The sequence below is a fragment of the Aphelocoma coerulescens genome, chromosome 9, assembly GCF_041296385.1.
Source record: "Aphelocoma coerulescens isolate FSJ_1873_10779 chromosome 9, UR_Acoe_1.0, whole genome shotgun sequence".
Taxonomy (NCBI): domain Eukaryota; kingdom Metazoa; phylum Chordata; class Aves; order Passeriformes; family Corvidae; genus Aphelocoma; species Aphelocoma coerulescens.
The window spans coordinates 26,324,988-26,337,036 of NC_091023.1; the positions used below are offsets into that span (position 1 = coordinate 26,324,988).

Consider the following 12,049-nt stretch of genomic DNA (forward strand, 5'->3'; position numbering starts at 1 on the left):
CGGCCACCTGCACCGTTCCCTCTGGCCAGGCCAGCGGCCGGGAGCGAGCCCCGGTGGGAGCGCAGCCACCCCGCAGGTGTGCGAGGCTCAGGCTCAGGGCCACCCCACAGGTGTGCGAGGCTCAGGGCCACCCCACAGGTGTGCGAGGCTCAGGCTCAGGCCACCCCGCAGGTGTGCGAGGCTCAGGGCCACCCCACAGGTGTGCGAGGCTCGGGCTCAGGGCCACCCCGCAGGTGTGCGAGGCTCAGGGCCACCCCACAGGTGTGCAAGGCTCAGGCTCAGGCCACCCCACAGGTGTGCGAGGCTCAGGCTCAGGCCACCCCACAGGTGTGCAAGGCTCAGGCTCAGGCCACCCCGCAGGTGTGCGAGGCTCAGGCTCAGGCCACCCCGCAGGTGTGCGAGGCTCAGGGCCACCCCGCAGGTGTGCGAGGCTCAGGCCACCCCGCAGGTGTGCGAGGCTCAGGCCACCCCGCAGCTCCCCAGCGTGGCTCTCCCTGGCCTGGCTGGACATGGGTCTCTCCCGCCACCGTTTCGGGCCCTGGCCCCCGATTCCGTGCACACCAGGAGGAGCTGGCCAACTCTGCCCCACTGAAGAGCCATAGAGCAGAAAGACTGCAAGGAGCCGCACAAAGCCCGACCTGGCTGTGTGGGCCTGCATTCTGCTGGGGCTGCTTGGGACCTTTTGTCAAATGTGAATTACTGGAACATTTTATTTCCTAACTGAAAGCAAGAAATTGACCACGAAGCATTTGGAAACGAACAGGATTTTCAACACAGAGAAGCAGATTCAAAGAATATCCTATTTTTATGCTCCCTCTCCGTGTAATTCATCTGCCATTCCAAACAAGATGTGCTTCAGCTGAATGAAGCCTCAAATAATCACATAATAGGAGAAGTCATTTATTGTGAATCAGGCTCTTTCTGTGGTATATAAATAGTCTGTGCTGTTCCACAGGCTTTGTCAGTCAGAATTAATTAGCAATTGACCCTTGCTTGAGATTTCTTCACTACCTTTACATTTTTCATAGGGCTAAATGAGCTCTCCACATTGCTTTAAGAGGCTTCCTAAGCTGGAGCTTCATTTACCTCTAGGCTATAAATCAGTAGTTTAATTTATCACTAGGTTACATATCAGCAGTGAATAGTCAGGGTGGAATTGAGTTTATTATAAAGGTGCTCTGTTAGAAGACACAGGATTACAGTGATTGAAACATGCTCTTCAATTTTCCATTAATGCCCAATTCTGAATATGACCACAGAGAACCACACTTTACAAACTTTACATTTAGCATTCTAATAAATAAGTTCAATAAATAGGGACTCTGCAGAGGAAGCCGTACATGTGAACAGAAGCTGCTTAACAATGTTGTCAAAAAATAACTAGAGCTACTCTCATTTGTAACCAATCACTGGAAATTGGTAAGTAAAATATAAATATTTTACTCTTACGATGCAGACCAGAGGAACAAAGATCTGTTAAAAATCACCCTTAGGATTACATTGAACTTAATTTTGTACACTAAATTCATAATTCAGAGCATGCTTTTATACCGCTTTTAGCACAAAATATTTTCAAATACATTTATTAAAAATCTGAGAAACGAGTGAGACTGCCCATGTAGAATTTCATCTGTGCCTGATCACTAGCTCTTGTGTTACACAATGTTGCAGTTTGGCTAATTTTGGATGAACTATTCCACATTTGGAGAAGATCTATAGTAAAGGGCCAGATTTAGTCTGTAGTATGTTGCAACATCTTGTTAATACAGTAATGTATTTGTCAAAGTACAAAAAAATTAATTCCCCCCAATTACTATTATATATATATAATATATATATAATCCATTTATATTATCCATTTTAATAGTTACTTTTCTTGGGACACGACTCTTGTGTCGTCTGTTAGGACTGCAGGAACAGAACCATTCTGGTACCAAACGCAGGTACCCGAGCACGCGTTCCCTGCAAGGCTCAGCTGTTCCCAGCACACCCATCTCTCCCGTTCCGCCCAAGGCTCCCGCTGCCAGCGGCTCTGCCAGCGTGGTGCCAGCAGCCTCTGGGCCGGGCGGCTCGGCTGGCGCTCCCCGGCCAGCCAGGCCACGCCACTGCCCTGGGCACAGGGACAGGAGCGGACCCTCGGCGGCCCAGAGCCGTGACCCCGCACGGCCTCGCTCCCCACGCCTGGCAGCGCCCGCGTGCCCGGCAGCGCCCGGGGACACCTCCGCTCCCGAGGGGCACCGGGGAGCCCTTGGCCGCGAAGGGGGGCCAGGTTTGTCGTGAACAACCATCGCAATCCGAAAGCACAACCATGCACACACCAGTAAAGCCTACCTTGAGTAAAACACCGGCACTGAAAGAGGACTGAACCATAAATGCCACCAAACTATCAAGTAATTATCAGCACTAGAAGTAGATGAAAAAATAATAAAACTGAAAATGATAACTGCATCATGACTTTGATTTAAATCCTTGTGTACAACAGCGAGTGAGCAGAAAGCTTGGTCTGTGACTGAGCCTCAGAAGACAAGATACTGCTCTTATTTTTATTTCCTATTTTTAAAGACAGGCTGACTGAGAACATTTTCAAACGTGGGAGACTAAGTCATTAAGCCAGATGCACTTGGATTGCTCTCCTCCTTTAGGGAATTTACTTCATTTTACTTAGATATCTGACACAAGTCAGAAATAAATGAAACTACTGAAGGAAAGCTGAGTTTTGACACATTATTTTCCATTAAAATTCTTCCACTGACTTTGTTAAGCATTTTCTAAGACCAGAAAACGAGGCTTTACCTAAAAAAGAATTTGAGACTGGTAGATTTTCCTCACACACTTGTAAGCCCCACAGTCTCCTAGTGCCTCAAAGCAGAAGATTTTTTCAAACTGTTCCCAAATCTTCTGCATTTGTTCACAAACTGGTATCTCCGTTCTGTTTATACTCTGATAAAATATTGAGAGTCATTTCCTCACTTTTGGACTGCACATTGTGTTCGCTCCTTCTGGATGATTTCCTGGTCGCCCTGGAAAGCCGCCTTCGGAAGGTGTCACCTGCCAGGAAGTAAAGGATGGGGTCGACACAGCTGTTGAGGCTGGCCAGGCCCCTGGTCACTTGGTAAGTGGCATAAACCTTGTCGTTGAAGGCACACATATCTGGGGTTTGAAAATCCACCCTGGCCCTTAGATTTAAGGTCTTCATCACGTGGAAGGGAAGGTAAGACACTGCAAAGACCGTCAACACAATAATGACCAGGTAAATCGATTTTCTCCTGAGAGGAGAATTGTCCAAATCTTTGTAAATCAAAGCTTTCACGATGAGCCCATAGCAACCAAGAATCACTATGAAGGGGATGCAGAACATCAGCACTGTGGTGCACATGCTGTAAATGAAGTAACTTCTCAGGTAATCATCAGCTGTTGTGTCATAGCACGTTATGGTTTTATTTTTCCTTATCCCTGTTCCCGAGTAGAAGAGTATTGGAGAAATCACAGCCACCACAAGGACCCAGACCAGGCTGCTGATGTACACCGCATTCTTCTTCTTCAGCCTCCCCAGCGACTTCAAGGGGTGCACCACTCCTGTGTACCTGTGCACGCTTATGCAGGTTAGAAACAGAATACTGCCGTACAGGTTCACGTGGAAGATGAACCTCTGCAGCTTGCACATGATATCTCCGAAGATCCAGTCTGTTTTGTTGAAGTAGTAAAAGATGAGGGCGGGCAAAGTCAAGACATACAAGAAATCGGCTAGTGCCAAGTTGAACATGTAAACCGAGATGCCGCTCCAAGGCTTCATGTGGAAGACAAACATCCAGATAGCCACACTGTTGCCCAAAAACCCAGTGATGAAGACCAGAATGTAGACGGTGGGCAGGTAATAGAACTGGAAGCCAGTTTTGGTCAGGGAGCACTTGGTGGTGACGTTTCCTGCAGACCAGCTGCCGCTGGATAACAGGTTGGGTTCAGTTCCGTTCAGAGCAGCAGAGAGAAGGACTTCGGTCATGATCCTTCCCCCAGAGTCACATAGGTCTGAGGCGAAGCAACGAAGTCTCTACAGGCACAGTAACGCATCTAAAAAAATAAGAGAGCAAAGGAAACCGAGCTGGAAGGTGAGCCCTGCCCTGCTTTTCCTCGGAGGTTTCCAAGCGGCGGTACCGGGCCCCGCTCCGCTCCCCGCCCTGCTCCCGGGGAGCCGCGCACGCCGCCGCCACCGCGGGCTGACCCGGCCGGAGCGGGAACAGGGACAGGGACAGCGACAGGGACGGGCGGGCGGCGGCGGGGCCGAACGGCGGCGGGAGCGGGGCCGAACGGGGGCAGGGAGCGGCCAATCCACCCGCGCCCCTCGGCGATCGCCGTCGCTGCGGCCGCCCCCGCGGCTGCCGCCCCGTCCCGCCGCCCTCCCGCCCGGCTCCCTCCGCCCGCGAAGTCACCTCCGCCCCCGGCCCCGCTCCCCGCGCCGTCCCCGGCCGCCGCCGCCCCCCAGCCCGGCCGCAGGAGCGCCGGGGCCGCCCCACCTGCCGCCGCCGCCTCCTCCTCCTGTCAGCCCGCGCTCGCCGCTCCGCGCCGCCGGCAGCGCCCGCCCGCGGGGGGCGGCGTCCCGGCCGCGGCTGCCCCGGCGCCCATGGCCGGGCAGCGCCGGGGGCGGCGGCTCCGGGCGCCCTGACAGCGGCAGCGCCGCGGAGCGCGGCCCCTCGGCGGGCACAGCGCGCCGGCCCCGCCGGACTGAGCCGGGCGGGACGAGGCGCGGCTCGGCCCCGGCGCGCCCGCCCCCCGCGCCGCCTCCGCACGGGCGGTGCTGCCGCTCCCGCCGGCACGCGGGGCCGAGCTGCGCGACGGGGGACGGGACCGGCGCTGCCCTGCTCCAGGCACCCGCGACACGGAGCTCCGGGGGCCCCGGCGCGGGGGAGGAGGCGGCGGTGGAACCCACGCGGTGCGGCGGGCGTGGAGCCCGGGCACGGCCACCGGTGTCTGACGGTGTCACCTCATAGCCCGGGCAGGCGGCACAGCGAGCGCTGGCCGGAGGCAGGATCCCTTTAGCCCTCACAGAGATGGGGCGGGGTCACTTCAGCTCCCGCAGAGATGGGACAGGGGTCCCTCAGCCCTCACAGTGATTGGGCGGGGCGGTGCTGCACCAGGGCTAAGACCTCTCTGTCCCACGTCTTTGCCCGTGGGCGGGTGCCAAGGGTGCTGCTCCCGAGCTGCTGCCAGGGGTGGAACAGCCCTTCCCTGATTCTGCTTTCACTCAACCCTTTGAAATCTGCTCTGCAACCCAGTTTAAGTGACACGAACATGTTAATTGCTGTAAATGGAACAGCTGAGCAGAAATATGCTCTACTGACCTCTAATTAAGCGCTATACATTTGGCACTTGAGTCAGAATATGGTTATTATTTATTGTCTTGGCAAAACACAATCTGCTGGTTTCAGCCATTTCTTCCTCGTTCCCATTTTCACTAAGTGTGGTGGGTGAGACATGAGCCAGTCAGAGCTGCTCTCAGCTCAAAGCTGTGTTCTAGACAGAGTGTTATTAGTCCTTCATGAATATGTATTCATTTCTCAAACTTTTGAGTCTGTTTAAATTATAAAACTTCTTTGCTAGGAAAGCTTAATTGGGAAATCAGCTGCATATTGTACCCCCGTGGGAATATGGAAGTGGCTGCAGATGGAGTCGCCAGCCTGGCTTCACTTTTGGGACAACTTAAGCTACAACGTCAAAGCAACTGCTTCAGTTTTGTAAATATAATACCTTTCCTTCTTGTATGTTAGGGCTTTTTTCCCTTCTGTATTCATCCACTAACAACTGCTTATTCACTACTTTAAGATTCTTTTAAATTTTAATACAAACTGAATGTGAGGAGAAAGGACAGTGAAAAAGGAGACAAGAGTAACACCTGTAAAATCCATGTTGTACAGCAAACCCGGTTTGCAGCGATGTTCTGTGGTGCCCTCTAGGATTTGAGAGCACAGAAAATGAATCCCGAGTCTTCATATTCCCAGGAAAGCAAACACCCAACCCATGAGCCAGACACATGGCAAATGCAATACAATAATATCAAGCCTACCATGCTAGCTTAGGGAAAAACCATCTCTTTCCTCTGAGAATCAGCTGCATGACCCAGAGCAGAATTTATTTTAATGAATGACCTGGATTATTGTGTAAAAAAGTAATAAAATATGCAAAGCGATGCTATTAGTAGAGGAGAAACCTTTTAGTTTCTCTCTCCCTTTGTAAGTGCCATTTCACTAGTGACTTCTCAGTGCCACTGCCCACTGCAGCTTCTCGTGGTAGCTTCCTTGAGTTTCCTGTCTTGAGCAAATTTTGAGTCATGCCGAAGCCGTGCCGATAAGCATCAGTAAATATGCAATGTGAACTCCAGCCTGTTTCCCTCGGTTACCTAAGCAGCACTGTAAATCCAAACTGGAAAGACAAAAGGTTGGAGCAGCAATTCCGGGAGCTCATAGCTGCCGGGGAAGGAGGCATTCCTGGGATTTGTGCTAGTGCCGGAGCCAGGCTGAGGTGCAGGCAAGGCCAGGCACAGGGAGTGGGCCGTGGGGAGCTGCCGTGCTGGCAGCGCTGCGGAGTGAGGCGGGAGCAGGAGCGGGAGCGGGAGGAGGATGTTCTGCCGGGTGGGATGTTCTGCGTGTGCTGGGTTTGCCCAGGCACCTGCGGTTCACACCGACCTCAGGGGTAACGCTGACACGACAGAGACACCCCGGGAATCCGTGGCTGCATGGAGAGGTGACAGCTGGACTGGCAGGACATTCCTGAGGTACCAGTGTGCATGCTGAAGGATGAGTACAAAAGTGCAAATACCTGAAGGCAGGAGTGCTCTGTATCGAATCCATCCTTCCCATCCCTCAGCTGCAGGACTCTTGATCTGTAACTAAAGACTCCAAGGTCAGATTTATAATCTGAGAGACTACAATTTATTTAGTCTTCCATGTCAGGGCAGGATTTTCCAAGATACCTGACTCATCCCTGTAACCTTTTTCTGAGTGTCATCTCATTTATCAGTGGCTCTTTGGAAGGGTGGGCTGCTGAAGCAGACACTGGTTGTGACACGTGGCTGACATTGATTACAGGCACCAAGCTGCCTCCCTGCCCCAGCAGTTTCCGATGGTAAATCTCTGGACCCGTGCAGCCTGTGCTGGCCAGGCAGCTCATCCCTGCTGCCTCACGGGCAGCCTGCACCTCAGCATGGCCCTTCTGAGCCTGCCGGCACCAGGAATAGAGATCTCACATCCTGGGTACAAGAGTTTGCACATTCAGACTGCAGTGCTTCAGCTGCAAAAGGTCCAAACACATGAGTAGAGAACGAGGCAGATTTTTTCACAGCCACACTGTTCCATGCCTTCTTCCACAGCCAGCAAACGAGTGCCTTCCTGCTTGCCATGCCGAGCTGTTCTTATTTTGGAGCACAACATGAAGCATGTTGCATTAGCACCTTTCCCTCCATCGCTCCAGCATATGCCTGGAGCTGACTTGGTTTCTGTCTGGTGGAGCTGGAGCTGAATTCCTTCCAGCTCTGTCTCTTAATGCACTTTCTGCAAAATCTGGGATTTTATACCACTGATTTCCATTAAACTGAATGTTTTGTTCCGTTAACAGCTGATTTAACCCAAACGGGTGATATATCCCTAACAAGGAACGAAAGTGTGCTGGAGCACAAGTGGAAATTCCCAGTCAGTCCAATTAGGGCTGAGCTGTCGCAGCATGGGGGAGTGTGAAGGGAACAGGCTGCCCATGAATCTAGCTGTTTCTACCTGTTGCTGCTGGTTATCAGGAAGACTTAGACTCAGATGTCAGTGTTTCAAGGTGTGCTGGGACAAACAAGGGGCCCAAACCAGGTGCAGGCTGAGAACTGGTGGAAGGGACCCTTGTAAATGGTCATCACAATGCCTGCTTATAGAAAGGGAAAATATATACATATATGCACACACAGAGAGGATTTAAGGCATGCTGCATCACGCTTGGGAGTGCTGCTGGAAAGGACAGGGGAGCACAGAGCTCGGAGGGTGAGCACAGAGCTTGGAGATTGAGCTGCTCTCAACTCCCCACCACAGGACACCTTACCTGCTGCAAAAATGCCTATTTCACGTTTTACCTCAATTGGCTTGTGACCTACCTGTTGGCTTCTGGAGAGCTTCATTCGCCTTCACCTTAGGAAACTCTTTGGGTCAAACAACACTTCACCACATTATTTTCTTTCTTCAGTCCCTGAAGATTCTTTTATTCCTTTTTCATGTGTCACAGAAGACAGCATCTCTTCCTAGCACTCCTTATACACCCTGCAGGCTTTCCACAGGGAACCCAAAAAATACAATTTATTTTATTTTAAAATACTTCTGCCTGCAGTGTATAAAATACCTTACAATATTCCCCTTTTCCCCTTGTGAAGGGCAGGTTTCTGGTGGGCAGTTCTGCACCAGCCCCAGGGATTCTGTGGCCTAGTGCACCACAGGAGCTGCTCTGGTGCAGAAAGGAGCTCGTGTCCCCTGGGCACCCGTGCGGAGGTGAGAGGGCAGCGGGAGCGCACGGACGGCCCCGGCCCTGCCGCGGATCCTCCCAGCGCTGCCGGCCTCGGCCGCCGCTGTTTGCCTTTCCTCGGAAAACAACCGGGGAAATGGCAGCTCAAGGGCTGATAAGAATAATTAGACGTGTCTGTGGCAGATAGGACACGCAGGGCTGGCGGGAGCAGGTCTGAGCCGAGCTCCCGGCCCGCGCCCCGCGGCTGCCAGCGGGACGGCGCCCGAAGGAGAACGGGGAAAGGAGCTCGCTCTGCACAATGCCCCGACAGGAGAGGGCGGGTGGGGGTCGGGCTCTGCCCCCTGGGAGCAAGGGCCAGGACAAGGGGAAGACAAACCCAGGTTGTGCCAGGGAACCCTGAGGTTGGATAGCGGGAAAATTTCTTCGCCAAAAGGGTTGTCCAGCCCTGGCACAGCTGCCCAGGGCAGTGGTGCTGTCCCCATCCTGGAGGGGTTTAAAAGCCCTGTGGATGTGGCACTTGAGGATGTGAGTAAGTGGTGGCCTTGGCAGTGCAGGGGGACTTGATGGTCTCGGAGAGCTTTTCCAGCCTAAATGGTTCTGTGATTCTATGACTCCAAGCTCTGATGGTGTTTCTGCCCTGTGCTTGCTGTCCTTGCAGAGTGGAAGCTGCTGTCCCTAGGGACTGTCAACCCGCAGTTTAGGGGGTGACAGAGACATGCTGTGCTCCAGCCCTCCAGGAGACTCCCCAGTGCCTGCTGTGGCCTGGGCAGCAGCTCCCTCCCCTCCAGCACAAGAGGAGCTGACTCTTCTCTGCATTTTTATGTCTGGGCTGACATTTTGCTGTCTTGAAAACAAAAGCTGTTCCTGGGCTAATTAACTGGATCGCACACAGCATCGTGTGTGCCCCAGGGAGCCAGAGAGTCCCAACAGGGTGTGAGCTTTGGGATGCAGAATGGCACAGTAGTGTGCTGGGAAAAGACGATAATTCTATAATCAGTAGTGGGAGATGTGGTGAGCATCCCGCATGGGAGGCGGGAGTGGCACGTCCGGCAGGCCCAGGTCAGTGTCCGATGGGAATCTCACAGGGTCCCGAAGGGGTGAATACTGCACATCTTTGCTTCTCCCTTTTTGCCTTATTAATATTATAAACCAACAAGGATAATGAAGCTGTTCTGGAGTCCCTTCTGTATTCCAGAATATGCAAATGGTTTGTGATAGCAATACAGCACATCAATAATTGGAGTTAATGGAGGTGACTTATTAATCCTAGTGGAGCAGCTACACTTCCAGAGTCTAAAGATAACACAGGATCCTGGAAAACTTGTTCTAATTACAGCAGGGAGCAATCTTGCCTTCTTCCTATATTGCCATTTTAAACTGAAATTACTATTCTCAGTAGAAAAGCTCTTTTGTTCAGCTCCCAGCCAAGAAAGACAATTCTGCTGAGGCGGTTTGATAGCGCATTACTACTCCCATTATTCAATTTCCTCAAATGGCCAGGAAGACAAACAGGTCAGAAACACTGAAGATCGCATACCTGGGGAGACTAAATATTTCAGTGAAGAATTTGCTACCTAATACATAGGGGGAATGGACGTGGCACTGCCTCTGAGGTGCTGTGACCAAAGCTATGACCCGGCTGACTGGCAGGACACTACTGAAGAATCAGTGGGGCCCTGCAGGTGCCTCCTTCCAGCCCTGCAAGGCTCCTCGTATAGACACAAATGGGGGCAGTGGCCAAGCCTGGGACAGAAGAACTGAAATCCGGCTCAGAAAACCTGTTGTTGCATCACCATCAGATCACAGCCAACATCCTCTACTGATGTTTAGCAAATATTAGCAAATATTTTTCAATTAAATTTCCCTTTTGGTATTTCTTTATATACTTGTTTAAATGTTGGTAAAATTGTTTCTTGATGTTTTAATGTAGATTTGATCAGGTCATCTATTTGGTTAAAATAAGTCTCGTCAACCCTCAAAATCTAGAACAGCTAAAATCAGGCACTGTTTCAGGTGCTAAACTCATAAAGAAGATGTTAAAACTGATCTGAGAGACTCTTAAAGCTAAGACCATGAGATCAGAGGGCAGTAATGTAATAAGAGGTGAAAGCCCAGAATATTGCCTTTCCATGGCAGCTGCAACCGCAAATCCAAAGCCGTGGAGGTGGGTCTTGCTGCTCTTTCCAAACCCACGTGCTGGAGCCCTCTGGAGCTGCCATCCTTCCGCTTTTCTTTATTCCCTGCCCACATTTCCCTTCCCCACCAGTTGTACATGAGCTGACCTCAGTGGAGGAGGCCCACCCCGCACACCCACGCACGGCGCTGTGCTTCCTGCGCTGTTACACCGCGGAGCCGAGGCGGGGACGCATCACTCCGCACAGTGGCCCCTCTCCCCGTGCTGCCCAGCCTGCCCGAGGGGCTCTGCCGGCCCCACTGCCCTGGCAAGTCCACTTCTCTTTCATTTGTGCTTGACTTCGAGGGCCCAAAGCTCCCAGTGATGATCCATCAGTGGTTTGTCTGATGGATCCAAAGACCTGCTTTGGCACTCGCTGTGGAACCAGAATAGGTGAGGTGCAATTCTTGCCCAAGTTTCATCCCTCTCTGCCAGGGATGTAACCCAGGTGGTCCTGGGTGGTGGTGCCCCCGTGCCCTTCCTGCCCACAGCACCAGTTCTGCCTGCCCATTCCTCACACCAGTTTGCCTTTTTGCAAACTGCCCTCCCTCACTGCCTCCCATTCCTGCCCAAAGGGTCTTAATTAGGGGAAGGAAGGGCCTCGAAAATACCAGTCATGGAAATCAAATTGCTCCGTTTAGTGCTGCCACATAATGAATCCTGAATTTTTAGCCTGATGTCAATTCTCGCTTTTATTTTATTTTTGGAATATCTGAAAATGCAGTAATGACAAAGAAGTGTCAGGAGTTTAAACTAAGCATTAAAAGCCCCCTTTTCTGAGCTCTCTTCCGACAGGTTTAAAGCTGATGGGGGTAGGAGCACCTTGAGCAACACCTCTGCACTGATATCTCCACAGCCAGATCTTTTTATCCCTTCTCCAGCTATTGTTCCCTCCGTCATTATCCTGCAGCTTTCTCTCTCCAGCTGATCTGGCCTCCTTTCTCCCGGAGCTCTGTGTGGGGTGCAGTCACCCCTCATTACCAGGGTGCTCTCGGCTGGTTCCTCTCCTGTCTCATGACCCACATGCTCTCGGCTGGTTTTGGTGCAGCCTCTGGGCTGAAGCCCAACAGATGAATGTTTTCCTGTCTCAGAGCACATGGGCACCTGTGGGAACCTCCACCCTGACCCCAGTGACACTTCTGCCTGCACATGACAGCTAAAGGTGAAACTCAGCAGCTCCCAGGGATGATGAGGAAGGAAGTGATGCCAAGGAACAAACACAGAGACACATCTGAAATAAAACCCCCTAAAGCTAATCCTGCAGGACAGAAATGCCAGTTCAGCCCTCATTGGAAGCAAACCCCCTGGGACTCCTCACCAAGGCCATTTCCAGTACAAGGGGCAGCCTCTGAAGCTACAGCTTTAGTTTGAGCTGCACAAGCTGCAGCTCTG

At 52.1% G+C, this 12,049-nt stretch overlaps 1 protein-coding gene across 1 annotated transcript; it reads right to left on the bottom strand.

Moving 5' to 3' along the window:
- Nucleotides 1-1,145: 1,145 nt before the first annotated feature.
- P2RY1 (purinergic receptor P2Y1) lies at nt 1,146-4,603 on the bottom strand. The gene is made up of 2 exons (XM_069024624.1): nt 4,512-4,603; nt 1,146-4,068 (listed from the first exon to the last, which is right to left on the bottom strand). The coding sequence occupies exon 2, from the start codon at nt 3,998-4,000 to the stop codon at nt 2,909-2,911; it is 1,092 nt and encodes a 363-aa protein (XP_068880725.1). The 5' UTR covers nt 4,001-4,068; nt 4,512-4,603; the 3' UTR covers nt 1,146-2,908.
- Between the last annotated feature and the right edge of the window lie 7,446 nt (nt 4,604-12,049).